Here is a 22681-nt window from a genome sequence, read left to right on the forward strand (position 1 = left end):
AGCCCAGCCCTGGAAACATAGCTCTAAGCACTTCAATTTCAATGTCAGAATAAAAGCTAATGAATGGTTGGATTCAAGGTTGCCAAAACGACGATAATTGATAGTAGGCAAACTCTTTTACCCAAAAATCCACCTAAAACCCAGTCTTTGTTTAGTCACATTGTGTTTTACGAGGTGTTAATGAATATTTCATTAGGACCGATAAAGACAACAGTTCTAAAAACGTAGTTCGATTACGATGTTACCCATTTAGAGCTTCAATGTTAGCTAAATGACAACCACAAAGGACACTTCATAGACCAAATCGACGGCGGAAGGTTCTTTGAGCTTTCGGTTTTCTGCCGCTGGTGAAAACCGAATATGAACCATAAGAATGCGGAAACTACTGAAGACAAAAGTATGTCATTACTTTATTGGGTTAATAATATTGATACCCAAACGAGTCGTTAATAAAAATTACCAAAAACTTAATAGGCAGAATGATAGCACTCGACCTAGATCTACAAAATGAAATGCCTCAAGCAGAGAATTATCGTGTACTAGTAGAACATTAAATGATCAACTTACGCTTACACAAACTGTACTGAGCGGCATTTTCTCCAATTCATTAGCTCCGACAAGGAAGATAGTGTTACTATTGATTTCGGAAGCACGATAACTTTTCAAAACACACCCACTGAATGCATGACGGAGTTGAAAACTTGTGCAAAAATGAGTGTTGCTCCAATTTCAGCGTTTGAAATTGTCCCCACAGGCACTTTTCATTTCGTGTGTAGCGTGAACACCTCACGTGCTGGACTTTTCGAACACACACTGTCATATACACCTGTTGCGGCTGACCCACAGCGGCTTTCTGACTTTAGCGGAGGAATGGTATACAGTCTTGCCTGGTCCGCACCTCTATCGCTATACATTGCGTCTAGCTTTCTATAGCCCCACCCCTCAAATTCCGCGGAATCGTTCTAAGGGTTGGTTGGGGTTAAATCGGTTTCTTAAATTAATATGTACGAAAGTCTTTTGGTGTGCTGCTAGTGTGGGTGTTGGCTTGAGACTCTCAGTATGAGTGAAATAAAAAATAAATAAATTCAACGTGTAGCTGTGTAATAGTTTTGAATGAATACGTATTCTCAGTGTAAAGAATAAAATAATAAAACGAAATCTGATAGAAGTTGGCACCTTCGTGTAAGCTTTATGGTTTCGTTGACCTTGAATTGGTGCGAATAAGTTGAATAACAAACAGTTGAGTTGTGGCATACAAAAGCTGAGTAAGAAGAAGTTTGTAACATTAAAAGCACTGAACAAATAACAGCACACATTCACCACAAAATAAATAATTCCTCAAAAATGTTGCTTAATAAATCGTGTTTAAAATTTGCAAATTAGTATGTTCTATCTAAGTATTGTTCGAGCTGTTCTTCGCATTTAGATTTTTGAAAAACAATTCACTCATTTTTCTATTCCTCTTTAATAATATTCGCATTCTAGTCTTTAGGGGGAGATTTTCATACTTCACGGGTACGTCAGCAAACAAAAAAACCTTCGATAGTTACTACAACATAGCATTTGCTTATTTATTATAGTTTTGTGCTTTGTTTATACCACGAGAACAATAAAAAATACGATCAAAGGTAGTAGGCTTTTTGAAAGTTTGTCTTTGATCGTTGCATTTTAAATTCAAATTTTCAAATTGACAGTAATCTGACAAGACGAAAATTACATCAAATCGTTATTTTGTTGCTGTCTAGGTACTTTTTCATTTTAAAGTTTTACGTGATTTTTTCTCCATTTGGGAGTAGAAAAAGTATAGTATTATCTTTACAATTATGGCTATTATTCACTCAGATGATTTGCTCCACTCCCCTACGGCTCGTTTCGCAAGCGTCATCTTCGTGAATAACGGCTACCATAATTGGTTATATAATAATATACCATTTAAAGCTTTGAAAATGAAATATAGAAACAATTTCGAAACCAATACTTTGAAAACAATGTTATTAAATTTGTTTGTTGTTTTTCACATTTCATTTTTCAGGAGTTCACTTATAGTAACATTGATGTAGCAATAATCAATTCTTTAATAACGTAGATGCTTTGGGTTTTTTTTTTATTATTGAAAAAAATATATTTCCACAAAGTTATAAAACTTCGAGAGTATCAAATCGTACACTTGTGAATAAATACAACATTTATTAACGGTTTTTGACTTCCTAAGCTAGGCTAAGGAAGTATAATAATCGAATCCATCGGGAGACTAGCAACTTTTATGTTTTTTCGACGTTTCATTTTCCCTCGAGTACGAAAAGTTGTCTCCCACTTCCGTCTGTCTGTCTGTGTCAATTTTGATTTGGCAGATAATCTTCGAAAGTAACGAACCCATTGTTGCCACATTTTGTATGTATATTAGAAATATAATATGGATTGTGGAACAATGGGATGACATCATCTCCAAAATTTACAATAGTGAATGTTATTTGAATTTTATAAAATAAAATATTCCTGCACTTGTGTTCTATCAATCCGTGACCCTAGACATTCAGATTTTTGGAAAAAATCAAAATTGAATAACATTTTACAATTTACCTTTGAAACTGCAAAACCGAATATGTACTTTGAAATTTTGCATACGTTTTAAGGTGATCTTAGGTATAGTAAAAAATTAATCAAAATTTATCCCTTTTAACGCCTCCAAAAATGATAACGTCATCTTAAAATTTTACCGAATAAATGTTACCTAAACTTTATAATATATCTTGAGTTATTACCTTTGGCATACATATTTTTAGAAAAAAAAAAAAAATACAATTGTATAACAACATTTTGCATTTTAATTTTGAAATTGCTACACCGAATGCTCTGAAATCTTGCAAACATGTTACGATTGTCATAAGCTTTGTGAATTCGTAATAAAATTTATCCGTTTATCCCTTCCGAAAAAATTTATGACGTTATCTCAAGATTGTGCATACGTAAAACATTGTAACTCTTTACTTGTGCTTATCAATGGATTCAAAGTTTTCAATATTATGTACACGGGGTCACAGAAGAACAATTAATAAATTAGAAACTTTTTTTTCCAAATCAAGAACGGCTCACCCTATTTTCCCGAAAATGTGTAATATACGTGTCTTATAAAATGTTAATGACGTAATTACAAAATTTTGTTACGGAAAAACTCACTTGAAACACACACATAGCATGCTCCTTTACCTATACGTCGACAATCCAGACATAATTTTATTTTAACTTAGGGGGTTGGTTTATCATCAAAAAATAACATTTGCAAAGTTAAATTTTATCACTTTTCGAAGACGCCGTTTTGTTTGACTGTCCCTCCTAGGCCCTATAAGCGAGGGAAATTCTATCGAAGTAACCTTCGACCAATTTTTTTTTGAGTTGTAAATAGCCCTTCGTTTACTACTTCTTGGTTGCAATAATACAACACCGAACCAAAATTTTTATTTTCCTAACTTCGAAAAAATTAAAAATGCTCCTGCTACATCACTGAAGGCATAAAAAATGTCATTTCCAAGAATGTGAAACTGAACTCATTCTACTATTAAAAAAATAAATCAACAGAATATTCCCAAAATGTATACCTATGCCTAAAAATATTACATACTCTACAAGCCAAATTTTGTACGTATTTTAGATATAAAAAATCGGTCTAGGACTACTTAGACAGAACTTCCCTGACTCCTAAAGCACAGCCGAACAAATATAGTTTCTTAAAAAATATATAAAATTTTATTTCTTAGTATGTATAATCTTTACGACTTAAAATAAAGACTGGACTGTTAAAAACACAGGTAAAGCTGTGAGACGCGCATAGTACAAATGGACGCAGTGCGCACAGGAGAATATGAAATCTATTTAAAGCAGAAAACCAACGGTAAACAATATTATCAGTACATGCTTAACTTCGATTCTTTATATTTATACATTTGAAAAAGTTCGACGATTAAGCACGTATTGACAGAAAATAAAGCGAAAAGTTAAGCCTATGTATCTAGCGAGCTTTGGAAAATGCTGTATCAATTCTGTATTATATTTTCAAATTGTCTGAAAAATTGGGCTTACCGTTCATTTGTTCAATAAAAAAAAAACACCCTTAATTAGGTTTACGTAGTTACGTACCAAGTGACTAAAGAAAAACGTTTAAACAATAAAAATAACAATAATAAACAAAATCGAGGTGAGTTCATAAACTACAAATACAGGAGTATATTATTTTAGAAAATTTAAATGTGTTGACTAAGAAGAATTTTAAAGTAACGTCATTACAGTGTTAGTAGTGCCGATTAAACAAACTGCGGTTAGTGTTTTACCATCTACACAATTTTCCTTGCATGTCTAATAAAAACCTGGACAAGCGGCAGACGACAGACAAGCAGACGGAAACGGGAGACCTATTTGAGGCCATCCGTCCGGTGGATTGATCCTATTACAAGAAGAAATAGGATAGCTCAAGAAGTAAAAGTGATCGTGTCATGATCAAATATTTTAGATTCACTTTTACGAAGGCAATCTGAACAACGTATATAAGTAGAATTAAAAAAAATATGTAAAGTTATTTAAGCAAAAATTTCCTCATCTCTGAAACACAATCATACAAGTCTAACTTCTTCTGGATTCTGGATTCTTAAATTATGGGGGCTGACCGTAGCCAGCCGGCACTTAGGCCTCGCCTTTGGGCCCATTGTACCTTCCCCAAGTCCATATCAGGGTGTTTTCCCGCTCCTCTACTCGTCAAGCCACCCAACTGCTTGAATGTACTTGAGTAATGCAGAGGGTGGAAACTCCCTGATATTTGCCATACTAGGCCAGATGTCCCCTAGTATGGATTCCCTGTAGGAGGCTAGGGCTGGACACTCACGAAGAATGTGCTCAGCTGTTTCCTCTTCTTCATTGCATCCACGACAGATTGGGTCTGTTACCACCCCTATCGTATGTAGATGTTTGTTAAACTGGTAATGTCCCGTAAGGAATCCTACCAGTTTACGCAGTTTGTCCCTTGAAAGTGAGAGATAAAATTTCGTCAACTTACGGTCTGGTGTCGCCATACAAGCTCTACTATGCCGACAGCTGCTCAATTTCACCCATATCTGCTCATGGCGTCTCTGGGTATATTGCTTTACGAGTTCGTTCGAGAGGGCGACCGAAGGCGTGATTGCCGGTTCGGGTCCCCAGAAGGGCATGCGCGCGGCTCGCTTCGCCATCTCATCTGCCCTCTCGTTTCCTTCGTTGCCACTGTGTCCTTTGATCCAACAAAGTTCCACACTATTCCTCTGCGTTACATACTTTAGCGTTTGTCTGCACTCCCAAACCAGCCCGGATCGAACCATACAGCTGTCCAGGGCTAGTAGTGCAGACTTGCTGTCAGTAAGTATGCGTATTGATTTGTTGCCGATTTCACGTTCAGCAATGATTCTAGCTCCCAGCATTATTCCCATCAGTTCTGTTTGTAAGACAGACGTGTGGGTGCCGAGAGGTACACTGATTTGTGCGTTCAGTTGTTCGGAGTAGATGCCGGCTCCTGAACCACTATCTGTTTTGGCACCATCGACATAGATTTCTATGTCGGCTCGTCCTTCTGAATTATCATTCATTGATATTCTATATGCCTTCTCATATATTAATTTTGTGCCCATTCGGTCACACCCCATCCTTAACAAGGGTATTCTGTTGAACGCCTCCGTTAAGATCCGAGTGTGCTTCGTTGTGCGGCCTTGCTTGTTCCATACTCCCAGAGAGTGAGTCTAACTTCTTACATAAATTATAAAACTTCATTCTACAAATTTTATTTTTCTCTTGATGCCCCTAAAGTTTAAATAGAAATAAGGCCCAATTCTGAATCAAACCTGTTAAAATTTAAAGGTTGTTAAAAAATAAACAGCCAATCAGATTTACGAATTTAACTCGTTACTATGGAAATTTGCAATTTAACACCCTTTAAATTTAACAACTTTGATTCAGAATTGCCCCTATAGACGTATATTCCTAAACTACAGATAAGCAAGCGTACCATGCATATTTTGCAAGTAGGCGGTCAAACAATTGTTCCAAAAATATGAATGTATTAATAAATCGCAAGGCTATGCTTGTGTTTGTAATGAGTTTTCCCATTGGAAAATATTCCGATCAACATTTCTGCAAGGACACGTATGTTAATTCTGACACGTACAGTATAATACTGATAATAAAAGTGATTTGATCAATTAAAATGTTTGGAAAAGAAATTAAAAAAAAAAAACAATTAATTTAGTTTTTCTCTGTAAAATTGACACTAGACTAAGAATGGCAGTCGTGAATAGATCCACCCACGTAATCGCCGCATGTCTTCTTTCGCACGAATATCAGACTCTGTCATGAAAATTAATTTCTCGAAACATCAAATGATACAGTAGTCAATTACTTAATTAGTATCAATATCCGTAACATACATAAATCAACACATAATTTTTGAACAGCTCTATATTCCAAGACAGTTCTATCGAACCACCACCACACATCGATACATCATCCAGCCCCCAAACACTGTGCTTTCTTTTCTAGGACAAGCCTTATTTATATTGGGACCACTTAAGTCTAGAGTGTGGCAATTACACCGGCCATATATCTGTCATTAATGAGAAGGGGGAAACAAAACTCACTTGCTACTGCTATTTTCAAGTGTGGACTAATTAAAACGTGCCTAAGAGTGGTGAATAATATACGATGTGAACGATAATTCACCGATAATGGATGTAGAATATAACCTGCTATCCGTTTGTTTTCATTGCGATCAATATCGAAAAAATTCTTTTGAACTCGTCGTTGAATACCTTAATGGTTATTTTTACAACTACTTATCTATTTCGGCTTTCTTTGCAAGTAAACATAGTTGTAGTGGAATTTTCAAAAGCGCCATTACTGGAGCCAACTATATCCGGCCCATTTGAGAGCCAGACATTTACATGCCGATCACAATGTACATGTTGGTTTTGACGGACAGATTTATTTTTACCTGTTGCGTTAATTTATTGCGTTGTAGATAAAATTTTAGTGTTTCTGGTGAATATAGGAATTTTGTTATCGGAATAATGACGTTGCTGGAAAAGACTTCGGCAAATAAGATATGCGAATGTTTCACTAAAAATGATTCATTTACGGGGCTGTTTTAATTAATGTACTGATATAGATATAGAACGCAAATAAACAATTCCATAAGATACGCGTAATTTATTACAGAAATTCTGTGTGCGATATTTAGAAAAAAAAATACATTTCTTTTAAGCGTTGCATTTTATTTAAAACTCTTTTCAGGGTGCCTCGATATGTTCAATTTTAAATCGAAGCACGTTCTGTAATACCAAAGATTTTTGAATAACATCAGACGGAATTTGATTCATATTCTTCCAACAGCAGGAGGATACCGAGAACTAAAATCACTACGGGTGTCGAGAAAAGTACTTTCCCGACGAATTGCACGTACTTTTTTCTACGATCGAAATAAATATAAAAACCTACCTCAGAAAAAAAACATCTACGACAAACATGCCGCCTCACTTCGAAAAGTCTTTTCCGTACAGTTATTTGTGATTGCCATTAGCCCTATAATGTGCTACAACCCAAGCTCTGAACAAAAAATACACCGGAACGATGCAGTTACTCGTCCGGTTAGGAAGTCATTTAAAATAGGTTTGAAAACGTCTGGAAAAACGGAATTTCAGCGGTGAGGTGCACTTAATTTTTATCTACAGTCAGAATATTGTACACAAAATTCTCCATAGAACATTCTGTTAAAGAAAATTTTATTATCTTCTGGATGTTCATAGTAATAGTTAATAAAATTAACACTACCAACGAATATAATACGGCACTATTCCAAATCACCTTAATTACCAATATAAATTGTTATTAACGACACGCTAATTTTAACCAAGTGATCTGGAATAGGGACACCGTTTATTGATAGATCTTAATACAATAAATTACGCACTTAAACATAACCTACATAAGATGGTTCGAGTGTGGAAAAGCATGGTTGTTCCATTTCATATCCTATCACGCTATTTTTGTGGAATATAAGTATTCAGTTTAATAACTACTCGCCTGACAAAGCAGCAGTCAAAACACAATAGTGCATTGCATCTATTTATTAACACAAAACAGAACAACAAAAAAGAACTATTTCAAAATTAGTAGCTATTAAAAGCCATTTAACAAAATACTAGGTACTTTGTTTATTCCAAAACAAAAAAAGACACAAATCGTTGCAATCGAAAATTTCTATTACATCGAAATGGAACCAAGGACAGAGTTGCAGTCAGTCATACAACTAAAGTGTTGTTCGAAATTTTTTTTTCTACAACCCACTTTTAATTCATAGTACGATGTGTGGGCATGCCAAATATGCCAAACGGTGGCTAGTTTCACTATGTCTTTTTATGTTTACTAATAATATAAATTCCAACAAATTGTTGTAAACAAACTACATCTTTAGCCGCACTTCAACAGTCAAATTTTGGCAAAATTTAAAAATTGATTTATCCACCACATTAAATAAAGATTTAGATGACAACATTTTCTTTAATTTTTATGTGAATAAAACATTCACTTTGTTTTTTAAAACCTCCAATTATGCTGTCTTTATCAAAACCAAGATCATAAAAGCGACAAGTTCTACAATTTTATAGCAATTAAACAAAAAAATGGAAGGCTCACTTCATTTAAAACAACTCATGTATAGCAACAACAAGAAAGGAAGTTATAAACAGTCTTGTTAAATTACAATAAAAAAAGATAAACACAATAATTATGCACTCTGTTCCAGAAAATGTTGACATACTTTTGTACTTATTTAACAAGAATGTTATTAATTTTTTTACCTTTTTATTATAAAACTAACCTTGTAAGAACTGTGAAGACCAATAATAATTATGTGATATATTGTAAACGATTATTTTCGCAGCGACTTTTCTGTATCCAAAATCTTTTTTACAACCTTGTACAGTTAATAATATCAAAAAGTTTATAACTTTCTCTCTCTATTTGATAACAAACTGTGACCACAAAAAACCTTGATCACTTTATTTGCTAATAGTAGTGGCAAATTGTGTGAGTACACCACAATTTTAAATAATTACAATTTTTTATAACTCCTATAAGTTAAAAAAATTGATCTAAAGAGTTTAGACAGTACTTCCCTCGCTGTGGGAAACGTGACGACTGCATGCCTATTATGTTTTTTTTTCGCATTACATTTTTGTAGCGGGGCATTTTAAAATAAATTAAATTAATTTTTTCAATTTTGTCATTATTTGGCATTGACATCTTTGTCATTTTTTTTCTGTGATTGCTATGATTGCGTATTAAAGAAAAATTAAACTGCAGGAAGTCGTCTCTGGGGTGTATAATATGTTGCCTATGTAAAAATTGTCAGGTGTGAACAAATAAAGTGAACAGATAAAATGAACACCCTGTATAGTAGTTGTAATTTAAGGCAAATAGCCTTAAATAGCACTTATCAACCTGTAGACGTGACGGTGAAATACAAACGAAACTAAAACATGGTTTCTACGAATTGCAATAAGCGGATGACAATGCGACGGTCCAGACTTTTTTATTGCTCTTACTTCCGTTTTTAGAATAAAACACTACATTTTATTTGGTTTTTGGATGCTGTAATTCACATTTGGTTAATTATAACTTGTCTATATCTAGGGGAGCATCCCTAGCCTCCCTTAGCTACGGCCTTATGAAATATCGAGAAACGAGTACCAAATTGACCAATGGACTCCATTATTTACGGCCTTGGATTATCCTCGATAAAAAAAACAACTTGAAAGTCTTTATGTTTATACATCGGAAGAATGTCACGTAGAAATAAGTCTGATTTGAATAAGTTCGACCCCTCAAAACAGAGGAACAAAACAATTAACTAGTAAGCTACACTCGACAAAATGTTTTGAATATCATTATTATAATTCTTATTAAATAAAGACGTTTGTATTTTCACATTTTCCAGAAAATGGGATGACTCGTTCTTAATTTGATCAATAAAAAATATTAATGCTATGATGAATCACAAGTAAAAACTCATATTTTGCACATTTTGGGTGGAATTTATTCCACAAAATTTTGAGATAACGTCATCAATTTTTTGGGGGAAATACACAGAATTATTTGGATTAATAGTTTGCCATGCTTACAATGACTTTAAACCGTCTGCAAGATTTCAAAGTATTCAGTTTACAATGCTTGATTTAATCAATAAAATTAATTGACTCAGTCATTAATTTTTTTCAAACACCCCGTATGAGCAAATCTAAAAAATATTAATGCAGTGATAAATCACAAGTATAGACTCATCATTCTTTACACATTTAAGATAGCATTTTTTCAGCAAAATTTTGGGATGATTTTTTTGGGGGGATAAACAAACACATTTTGATCACAAATCTGCCATGTTTATGATCACCTTAAAACATCTCCAAGACTTCAAATCATTCGGTTTTGCAGTTCCTGATTAAATCAATAAAATAAATTCACGCATTCATTAATTTTTTTGAGTCACCCTGTATACGCAAATGGAATGATAAATCAGAAATACAGACTCATCATATTTTGTACATTTTAGATAGGATTTATTTAGCAAAATTTTGGGGTGACTTCATCAATTTTTTAGGGGGGATGAGTAAATACATTTTGATCAAAAATTGACCAGACTTATGATAACTTTAAAACATCTCCAAGATTTCAAAGGATTTGGTTTTGTAATTTCTGATTTAATCAATAAAATACATTGACGCATTCATTAATTTTTTTGAGTGACCCTGTATATGCAAATCCAAAAAATATGAATGGAAAGATAAATCACAAGTACAAACTCATCATATTTTGTACATTTTAGATAGGATTTATTCGGCAGACTTTTCGGCTGACGTCATCAATGATAAGTAAATATATTGTGATTAAAATTTTATCATACTTATCATAACGGACAGACGGACAGACAGACGGAAACGGGAGACCTATTTCTTCGTCCTCTAGGGGTCATGATAGATCGAGAAAATGCAAAAGTAGATTGTCGGCCAACGGAATCAATTACAATACTTCCTTTGCTTACGCTCGGGAAGTAAAAAACTAGATTTTCTTTTGTAAAAATCTGGATACCGAAGCATTATTTTATAGAATTTAAACATTTTATCATCTAGGAGTACATGCTATTCCTAAAATAAATATAATTGAGAAAAACGAGTCCAGTAGTCAGAAACGTATTTTTTCATACTTTAAAAGTCATGAAACATCGATAAAACACGAAAGAAGCTATTTCTTTCTATTACAATATTTTCGTAGCTCACGATCAGAAAGTAAAAATTATAAAATAAATGACTGACTTCCTATTTTACAGGAGACGATATTTTAATTTAATTTATTCATTAAGTTACAATGGTACTACTACTGTTTTGGATAAGTAGTTGTTATAATAATTTTTATTTTATTATTATTACATATAGGAAGGCGCAACATTACTGTATTCTCAAATTTTCGGGAAAATTGGGTGAATCGTTCTTAATGTGATCAATAAGAAAAATTGTGTACACGTCAGTACTCTTACACTGGTATAAAATGTGGTGAGGTGACGAAATTTGGATTTTTTCGCGAAAATCTGGATGCCAAAAGTAAAAAATCGAGGCGAATTCATAAACCACTACTATAGAAGTATGTTATTAATTTATTATATAAAATTTAAATGGCGTTTACTAGAAAAAATTTTGGCACCACGCTATGAAATTGTTAAATTTGGTTACGAGTTTTACCACCTAGATGCAAAATTAGCCAAAACCGGTACAGAATTTCAGAGATTATCTGTCTAATTAAAATATACACAAACGACAGGTAGACAGACAGACAGACAGACTGACACGAGACCTATTTTTTGAATCAAGGGGTCATGAAACGTCGAGAAAATAGTCCCCCGAAAGACTTAAACTTGTGCTCAGCAATAAAAATCTATAGAGTTATTTGAACCTCTTTCACTTTTAGTTTGCATTTTTTAGACAAAAATTTAGTTTTTTTAGATCAACGTCATCAATTTTTGTATGCAAATCAATATAATGATTTTGATACCACCAATGTAACACAAATCACATTATTCTATTCCATAATTTCAGAATAAATGAAATACATATATACCAGTTTTAGTCAATTAGCAAAATAAATCGGTTGACTCGGTTTTTGAATCGTCCTGTATTTCTTATTTTTTAATTTTATTTATTCTTGTTATATAAGCTCTTAATTTTTTTAGATGACGTCCTCCACTTTCTAGAATACATCAATAAATAAATTTTAGTAGTTATATATCATCAAAGTTTCAAAGAATTGTATTGTTTAGGTTCAAGAATAAACTGTACAGTTTTATTATAGAAACTTAATTTTTACGTTAACCTTTAAAGTATGGAGCGTATCACGTTACAAATTTCAAGTGAAATTTACATTAAAAAAATTTTGAGATAGCATCATCAATTTTGTGGAGAGAGATAGATTTTGATTAAACTTTCAAAATAATCCAATAAAAAACGCCTTTTTTAAAAACTCACAGAAAAAAAATTACTAATTATAATAAAAGAAAGTTAAATATAACTTTGTCTCTAGGTATATGAGGAAAAACAAAACACCGCCACTTTTACATATTAAAATCTTCAAACTTAAGTTGTCTCCACGTATTTGGGTGCAGCATATTTATATACCTTACAAAATTTGGCTATTGTAATGCATCACCGCGCTACTTTCACTTTCTTTTTATTAACACGCCAACCATACACTAAATTCAACCAATTATTATTTATCAATACAGACATCAACCGACGCAAATCCAAAAATCGGTCTCTCTCATCACTACAAAATGAAGAATCTACAAAATAATCTAAAACACATTGGTTTTCACCAGAAAGTGTTTATGTTTCATGTAGTCTTAATTTATAGATTGTCTACTGTTTGGTTTATTTCCTATACAAACAACTGTTTTTAAAATAATATATTAATCAAGTGTGATAAAACAACTGTACCACAAAATTTACCAAAGTTCAATCGATATGAATTAAATTTTTGATGGATGTAACGCAGCTCAAATATAATTTCCAAACCAAGGCTGCGCATTTTTACGAAAATATCAAAGAAACCTTCGCAACATATTACACAAACACCTGACATTTTTGCTAGAAACTAATTTATTACAAATACACAAAAATAAAAATACATGTTAATAGCAAATTGTCAATCTCAAAGCAATAAAAGAGGCGTCACAAAACATTAATATTTCATTTTCCACAAAATAACTTTATGACCAAAACCGCACCGATTCTGTTTTATTTATAGTCAGAAAATTACGCAAACATCCAGACGCCATCGTTAGCGAAAATTCCACAACGAGATCAACACGAAAACGGAAATGACAATAATTAAAGCTATGGAGTATTCTAGTGACAAAACGCGCCAATTCAGTCCCGCCTATTTTAACGATTGAAAAATATGTGACATTATTTTTGAGGTCCTAGATGTTATTTGTACTCGGTTGTGTTTGCCAAAAACAACACCACAATACAAACGTGCTTAGCCTCTGAAGTGGCCACCTTGTGTCCGCTATTATTTCCAACTGGGCCGTAATTATCCGATTACGTTTTAAAAATGCATCAAACGGTTGCGTAATGAATTCCACGATAACTATAAAATGCAGACAAGATGTACTTACTTGTAGTTTTACAACATGATAAGGCAAGAAGTGAAAGAGATCGTGTAACAATAACAAAACAAGCAGATTTTGTACTAGTGGCCGCGATTACCGCTTGCAATTATTATCGTTCCCCTTCGTTTATTACGCAACGAACGAACTTCTTTTACGGTTCACACATGCAACGAGGTTGTTGATAAATATAAATTTGTGGCATGCACCTCGTTTCAAAAAAGTACATGGTCAACAACCTGTAATCATTTTGTAGATAATTTGATACTTTACACAGTGTCGTCTTGACTAAAGGAACAAGGCATGAAATAGGCACACGTGGTCTTAATCAAAAGCTCTTAGTGAATGCTCTGCCAGCTATCAGCCTGGATGTTGGTGACACTCCAAAATTAGAACCTATCCCTCACATCAATCTTCAACGCACTATATAGGGCGTGCATATGCCGTAAATCACGTGGCTTTAACAAAGTGTCACAATTCCGTGTTATTCGTAACATTACAAGCAGACAAGATTACACACTTTTAGATTTCCAGAACGCCTTAAAATTTTAATCAAATAATCGTTAAAGTTTTATGGATTTCAGCTACATAAATTTTTAAGGGTCTTGATACGTCCCATAAGGCCTACAATTAGACTAAACAAGCCAACAATGTATCATTTATTATCCACTTGACGGATTTATTTACTCCCCTTACACGTTTGTTGCATTATAATAAAAGCATCGGTTGAAACATTGACGGATGTATTAACCAGTTATTTATGTACTCTGGGTACAGAAACGTAAACTTCCTTTTTCGGTTTAATTAAAAGTGTAAGGGCGGGTGTTGGTTGCACTCAAAGCGAACGTTTTACCATAGAAATACATGCCGCCGTCACGATATGATTTAACTCGGTACGACGACAGAAAATATTTACTTTCAAAGCAGATACTTCGGTAAAATTCCTAGCAGCAATTTCCGTATAACCACCTTCTTGTATACAAACAAGATATATGACGTTTATTATCAGGAAACTCTAAACAAAACCCATATGTATGCAGGAATTGCACTTCCAGTGCACGAGTCGCTCGGAACGAAACATTACTAAAAGAGTTCATTATCATAATGCGATAGTGGTATGTATGAATTGTAAACTTTCATAACAAAGAGGAAAACCGTTGCACTTTTTCGTCAAAAACTAAGATCACTGTAAGAAGTGTTCCAGCAAATCGGTGAATTTATGATTTAAACGAAATCTACGACCAACATTATGCAAGAGCAAGATTTTTCGTGTCAACAATAAAAATGACAGTTTTAGTTCCAAAAGCTGGGCAATATTGACTAACTCTAGACGTTTACCGATCGTCTTGAAACTGCAACACTTTTAAATTCCGCTAGAGATATCGAAAAAGAGAACTGTCAATTCATTAATTTCTTAAAAAAATATAGTTTTTCAATTAGTGATTATTACTATTATTCCTTAAAAAACCTTAAATTTTTGTTAATGCACGGAAGTATTTATTAATGACTTCAATTTAAACCCACAATATTAAAAATGAATCGCGAATTACAACTGAGCATTAAATAAATATTATTTACCCATTTGTACATTTTTTATCCTTCGGAAAAACCAATTCGCATTAAAAAAACAAATTTTTAATCTACTTTGAATGAATGCATTCCTGTACATTTATTTTGACACTAATAATAGTAGAAAATCCATTGCGCATTATTCAAAAATAATTTTGCATGATTCAGAAAGTGATGATGTCACACATAGAGCAAAAAAATGTATGAAGAAAAGATCTATATATTGAGAATAGTATAATCAGGTATTATCGATGTAGTGTCAAGGGCAACAATGTGCCAGTGGTATTAAATTAATTTTGAATCCATCATTTGAGGTTTTTGTTACGTTGATCGGTGAATAAAATCGGCGTGGGTTAAACTCAACAATTCATTTCTCAATAAATCAAATTTACACGACTGATTACACAGCGAATATGTACAAAATAATTCCGGCGCAACTTAGCTGGACTATGTCTTTGCTCAACTCGATTCGTTAACTGAATGATCGTTCCCGAAGGTGGCCTTTATTTAAAAGCCATACTTATTTCTAGATGTGCGACGATCGAGATCTTTCCAGGCGTTTCTTTAGCGCTCCGCCGTTCGATCGCTATCATTGACGATGAGTCATCATAGGCGGACAGACCAGAAAGTTCCCGACGGCCCATAGGCGTCGTACTGAGGCGAAGTATGGGTTTATTTCGTAACAATATACTACAGTTTCGATCCGAAGAAAGGCATTCTTATGATTCTATACCGACAAAAACCTGCCAGGAAATGAGTGGCGAAGTAAAGAACGAAATTAAGAATTTGTTCGCCAAGAAAATGAAACCGAAAGCAATTTAGGGCAAGTTGGCTTGTCAAAAATAGAACTATTTCCTTCAATCAAGTAGTGAATGCGAAAAGGCGCTTGAAACTGCTGCGTATAAACTCTTTTTAGAAAAATTGTCACCCGCACTGAGATTTACACAGTACTTTTCAAAAAGAATGATATAATAAAAATTAAAATAGGTTTGAAGGGACTTATTTAAGAACTCCTAGCACAATCAAGGCATTTGAGGCATCAAATCAGTTCTTAAAGACGAGTACACGAGTGTCCCTATTTCCCATCTTCACTACTCAACGGTTTCTCGATCCAACAAAAGTCCGCTTTTTCTACCTCCACGACTCAACGGTCTTTGGATCCGATAAAAATTTTCTTTTCTCCACATTCACGCTTCAACGTCTGTCAATCCGACAAAAGTCTCCTTTCTCCACCTTCACGATTCAAGGGTCTTTCCATCCGACAAAAGTCCACTTTCTCCATCTTCACGACTCAACGGTCTTTGGATCAGACAAAAGTCCCCTTTTCCCACCTTTACCATACAATGGTCTTTCAATCCGACAAAAGTCCACTTTCTCCATCTTCACGACTCAACGGGCTTTCGATCAAATCAAAGGATAGTGTTTTGATTCGACAGAAGTCCCCTTTCTCCACCTTCACCACTCAACTGTCTTTTCATCCGGCAAACGTCCACTTTCTCAACCTCCACGATTCAACGCTCTTTCGATCTAACAAAAGTCCCCTTTTTCCACCTTTAAAATACAATAGTCTTTCAATCCGACAAAAGTCCCCGTTCTCCGTCTTCACAACTCAACGGTCTTTCGATCCGACAAAAGTCCCTTTTCTCCACCTACATGATCCAGGAATCTTTTGATGCGACAAAAGCCCCCTTTCCACTTTCACGATTCAACGGTCTGTCAATCCGACAAAAGTCCCCTTTCTGCACCTTCAAGGCTCAACTGCCTTTCTACCCCACAAAAGTCCCCTTTCTCCATCTTCACGACTCAACGGTCTTTCGATCGGACAAAAGTACCCATTCTTACCTTCACGACTTTGCCACTTTGTACTGAGCATAACTCTATAGTTTTCAAAAACATACGAAAATTCTACGCATCATTTTGTTGATATAGTTACTATAAGATTTACATTTGGACCAAATCTTGCCAATGGGGACGACTAAACCCAACAATTGAAAATATTGAACATAATGTAATTCTCAAGACACATTATACCTGCTGAGCAAATTGAAGAAGTAAACAAGGAGTTTTTGGTACTTGAAAACTTGGTCTCAAGAATTTAAGCAATGTTAAGAAATAATTCTCTAATTATAAATTATTCTTGTCCGTGAACATTGCAAATTGAAAAGATGGATGTACAGATGCCGGTACTTTTTTTTTTAAGTATAGTTCTTCGCTACAAGTACCACATACGCGCCAGAAGAAACCATGATGGTATGCAAAAGCCAAAAAAGCATTAGTTGTGCAGTGAATATACGATATACCTATTAGGTCCCACATTTGCAATAAAGTGCCTTTTTTTTAAAGATATCTTATCAATCATTCCAAAGTTTATATTGTTTCACGCACAGCCTGATAAAATAATGCTAAGTAGTTAGTGACCTTTCATTTTTTTGATAATAATCTAAAATAAAATATTTATTATTTCTAGAAAACGAAAAAAATTGTGCAGTCTTTAAATCCTTCGTAATTTCTACTTCTGAAAAAAAAATCAATTGATGCGCATAAGTTACTTTTTTAATGCGCGCTTAAATTCTATGCTTTGTTAATCTTCAGTTCAGTTTTCTGACGTTTATCAATGATTTGTTTTCGCCACCAAATATAAAAATATCTCTACAGGGTGTTTTTGAAAGGTATGTAAAAAAATAAAGGGGAAATTGGCCATAAGAAACGCATGTCATAACTCAAAATCACCTTACTTAATACAAGTTCTTTCGTTTTTGAGATCAAATTTGCTTAAAAATTTGTGTGTGTTTTCGAGATAAAAAATGATAACCGTAGCTCACCAAGAGAAAGTTTCTCGTGAAATATTTTTGACGATGAATGAGGTCTTTTCAATATTGTAATAGACATTGCCAATTTTACTTTGGACTTTTAATAATTGTTTCTTGGAAAAAAACGAATGTTCTTTTTAAAAAAGTCGCACTATTTACAAATGTTCAACTTCTAGAAAATAGAATTAAGTAAGTATATTTTTCCAGATTCTCGAAGGTTATATGGCCCAATTAAACCTAATAATGGTAAATAATAATCCGTTTTGTGGGGCTGGTCATCGACACGAGCCAACCATCATAAATCAAGGATTTATCCCAAAATGAATGAAATGGATGACGGACAGGGGCAAGTACAATCAAAAAGATTTACAATTGTGGGTTTACCTTATTAACCGCTCCATTGTCGACTTCACACTACCTTATTTTATAACAGCGACATAACCTTGGAGAATCTGGAAGACTATACATAGCCAACAAAAAAAATGTCGTTGGTTTATCCCGTAAAAATGGTACCAGGATAAACTTCTTTATCTCTTTAAGTATTTTCTCAACTTATCTCTCACTGAATTTTGCTAAATACGGAGTTTCTCAGGTATATACCGATTCCCCTGAGAAACTCTGTTCGACTTAGTCTGGGACTTTCCGAGATGACCGAATTTACCAGAATTTTTTTCATTTTCAAAAACACCCTATATATCTTAGAATTTGTGAGTAATGCTGAAATGCAGTAAAATCGATTCATCAAAATGACATTAATAACAAGAGTCATTTATTATTACACAAAGAAAAGTGGCAGATTTTAGCGCAAGGTGTGAAGTTGTTTCAATACACGCAGGTGATGAAGACAATCACACAAAGAGCTAAGTGACTTTCCTCACATCAAACACGGTTTTTTTCTCCCTCTAATGGGTATTAGAGGAAAATGAGGAGGGCAAAGTGACTTTTTAAATTTAATCGAATCTATCGATTTACTCCGGTTGACTCTTACACTATGGTCTGAAGGCAAAAGGTAACAGCGTGCGTAAAGGACAGGGATTCCGATTTTTTTTTACGTCATCGGAGCTTTTAGAGCTGAACAAAAACAACTTTTTGTTACATTAATATAAAAACGAAGTCGAGACTAGAAATCCACGATACAAGTTTTCCATCTGTTCAAGGACTTTAAATCCTTGTAAAATTTGCACAAGATTTTTAATTATTCTCGTTCAGCAACAATGATGCATGCAAAACTTTAGTCTATTTAAAGACGGCTGCTATTGTGTTTAGTAACGAAACCTTGATCACGGCAAAAACAAGCTGTTTTAAGTGGCGATTAAGTTGGATTAATTAAAAGAGATCTAAATTTCCGTGATTCGGCTACTTGTAGTGGTCACATTAAGTAGTTTTTTGCGTGCTAAGTAACATCGTTTCAGTAAGTTCTCCTTCTAAGTGAATACATTAAAAATGGGCAAAGAAATGTCGTTTTTAGCACTCAAGATTGTCATAAATAATAAACATAAAATATAAGTTGTCAAAATAGTATACTTTGATATTTATATCCAAACTTATTTAATTTTTTCCTAGTAGTCACTAAGAGATCACATCTATTACGTAGAACAATGCCACTCGGAATTTACAATTTCACAGTTTAAACGACTAAAAATGAAACAAAGGTGACTCTGTTACACGGTTGTTTCTTTTGTTGCTTAAACTTTGTACTTGATGCGAAAAATTGGATTAATACAAAATCAAAGCAAAAAATGTTGATACCATATAAAAACAAAAAAATCTTTGCCATAAATGAAAAATTAATCACAATTACTTATTTACTCAAACAACGAAAATTAATCTAACAGTTTAAACAACTGTAATTAATCTTTGCAACACAAGCCGGTAAAAAAATCAACAACTGTCGGAATGAAATAGTAGAGGCAGAGATTGTAACTATATATTATAAATTACACTGACAACATCATGATGACCATGAACAAGAAATTCCTAAACTGTTAACCAGTGCAATTTTTGAAATTGTTTAAACTTGGCAATTTTCTGAACCATTTACCGTCCATTTACACTTCCTTCTTCACACACAAAGTTAATCCAGGTGTAGAAAACCCCTCAAGCTGAAGAGTAATACCTGTTCTTTCAACGTTAAAAACAAGCAATAATATAGGTGGGATGAGGTAATACATGAAATTTATAATCGTGGTAAGTAAAGATAATTGCAAAAAATAAAAAGACGGCTACAAGATAAAGTAAAAGCCTCAGAAGATTACATCATCAAAATTACTCATTAATGGCTTCAGAGCAACCTTATTTCTTGATTCTGGTCAACAACCACATATTTTGACAAATCAACTGTTTGATATTTAGCGAGTTAAAAGAAATTGCAATTTTCGGGTAATTATTTTGTAAATGTTGCGCTGAAAGCTCGAAAATAAAATAAATAAAACTACATGATTGCATTGTTTGATGACTTTGTACCATCGCAGTGGTAATGAATACTGACAGTATAATTAATGGCACATTTTTACAGACAATGATTTTATAAATTCTGCAATTTAAAACTTGCCACGTCCATTTTTTCCAATATCATAAGTCCACTAGTCCAAGGGAAATAACTATAATTTGAACCAAGGTAAATCTTATTATTTACAGCCCGAACTGTAATGGCATTGCTAACGTCCAAAAACTTTGATGAAACGGAAAGTATACATCTGTAAACAATCCATCTCAAACCTAATTTAGTCGTTTCAGGAACACCAAAAATAGAGGACATTGAAAATATTGTAGGCGTCCATAGCAAGCCAAAAGCACCTGAATCTTATTTTCGGCAAAGGAATAAAGCATCTACAAAGTCTGTTTAAGAAATGCGGTTAGTTCACTTTGAACTTGCATTAGTCCCAACTCATAATTCCAGACTACACATTTATGACCTTCCAGTTTTAGATCTAGCAGATAAATTAAATTGCCAAACGCCAGCGACTGGTTGACGCTATAAATAAAAGAAAAAAGCACGTTTCGTTTGTGGAAAAGCTCAATTTCCATGCAAAAGTTCCCCTTGCAAATGTAACCCTAAAGGAAATTTCTTCTTAATCTTAATCTTAAAACATTTTCGCGCTGCGGTAGTGTCATTCAAATTTACGTGTTTGTTTTCGTTTTTCGTGCGTCAGAAATGTAAGTTGTAATATTTATTAGAACCGCGGAAACCAAGTTTCTGGTTTAAGTTACACAAAAAAAAAAGCAAAAAAAGGAAATTTACGATGTCCTTGGTTTTGATTCACTCTGTAATTTATTTCGTGTGCACAAACATTTCACCAAATTTTCAATGACATTTAACCAGCGCGGTAATAAATCACGGCGATTAAAACAAATTATCAAACATTACATTATCGCTTACGACTTGTCATAAATTACTTTCAACTAGTAATGCATCACATCAAAATTAACCTCAAGTGCTTTAACGAAGTTAACTCGAGCCAAATTAGGTCCAGCGGCTTTTCTCCCGACTCGAAATACTGAACAGTAAACTTTAAATCCCTAATTTAAGCCGTCACAAAAACAAACATTTGACTTACTTTGTCTCAAGGCAGTTTAAATCCGTGATGCTACAGGTCGCAACCTAAAGTCACTCACGTCTGATAACAAAAAAAATAAAAGTCCAAAAAACACAGCACTGAACGATGACGAAACTGGCGAAGATTTGGCGAAAAATCCTTCCAACGACATTACGTAAAAAAAGTCCGGGGAGACATACGAAAACTGAAGTAAAAAATAAAAACTGCTAGTGTTCGAGTTAAATGCACTTTAAAACAGTTTGAGGCTACTGACAGGGGATCTGTTGTGCGCAGCTTATGTCGAACAGGAGCGCCGGCAGAGGACGGCGTCGCGCATATGTCAGGATATTTCAACGAGGGCGCGGAATGTTCGACATCGACAGAGGGATTCCGGGACTCCTATTACTGCGACCTGTTTAATGCGGCTTAACGTTTATGTGCTGATTACACACATTAGCACCAATTTCAAATTAACAGACCGCAAAAATTTGATACACCACCCCCACGCTAATGGCAGCATAAATCCATTATCCCTTCATTAGCCTTTTCTGCGTGGAATATAACACACCAAAAAAATTCTGCTAATTTCGTGTTTTCATAACGTTCGCAGGACACGAAAATGCAGGTTTCCTGTACTAAAATGCACTGTTTCTGCTGGCGCGTTACTAAACATTAACGTTCTCGACTAATTAGTTTAATAATCCGTTCTACGCATGTTGTAATAGCATTAAATCATATAGAACTGCTGTGATTTCAAATCTAAGGTTACATCGAAGTATTAATTGAATTTTTAAGGTTTCTTTGTATTCTGCCGAGTTATACAAAGTGCTCACAAAACCATCCGCTTCGTTTTTTAAGATCACATAAAATCAAAATAAAGCTTTAAACTACTCGTACATCTGTGAAAAAATTGAGTCAAGCAATTCATTTTACCGATTATTTACTTCTAAAAACAGGATTCATATGTTTCTGTACCTTTTTCTGCTTAAATCGTTTTAAATATCTTTTAATTTCCCGACATTTCTAAATATGACTTTTTTATT

At 33.9% G+C, this 22681-nt stretch overlaps 1 protein-coding gene across 7 annotated transcripts in view; it reads right to left on the reverse strand.

Moving 5' to 3' along the window:
- LOC135134963 (uncharacterized) overlaps positions 1-22681 on the reverse strand; it is a 193850-nt gene that overhangs the window by 167345 nt on the left and 3824 nt on the right. For 2 of the 7 annotated variants that reach the window (XM_064063881.1, XM_064063874.1), the window contains exon 1: positions 568-856. The exons of 2 other annotated variants lie outside the window; for them this stretch is intronic. In XM_064063881.1, coding sequence (XP_063919951.1) covers positions 568-594 — 27 coding nt within the window. In that variant the 5' untranslated portion in view covers positions 595-856. Of the gene's footprint in view, positions 1-567; positions 857-13732; positions 13818-21659; positions 21940-22681 lie in introns of those variants that run through there. 3 more of the 7 variants (XM_064063876.1, XM_064063879.1, XM_064063875.1) reach the window with 3 other exon arrangements.

This window comes from Zophobas morio, unplaced genomic scaffold (assembly GCF_036711695.1).
Source record: "Zophobas morio isolate AGI-343-1 ecotype UQ-CSIRO unplaced genomic scaffold, CSIRO_AGI_Zmor_V1 ptg000024l, whole genome shotgun sequence".
In the NCBI taxonomy this organism is placed as follows: domain Eukaryota; kingdom Metazoa; phylum Arthropoda; class Insecta; order Coleoptera; family Tenebrionidae; genus Zophobas; species Zophobas morio.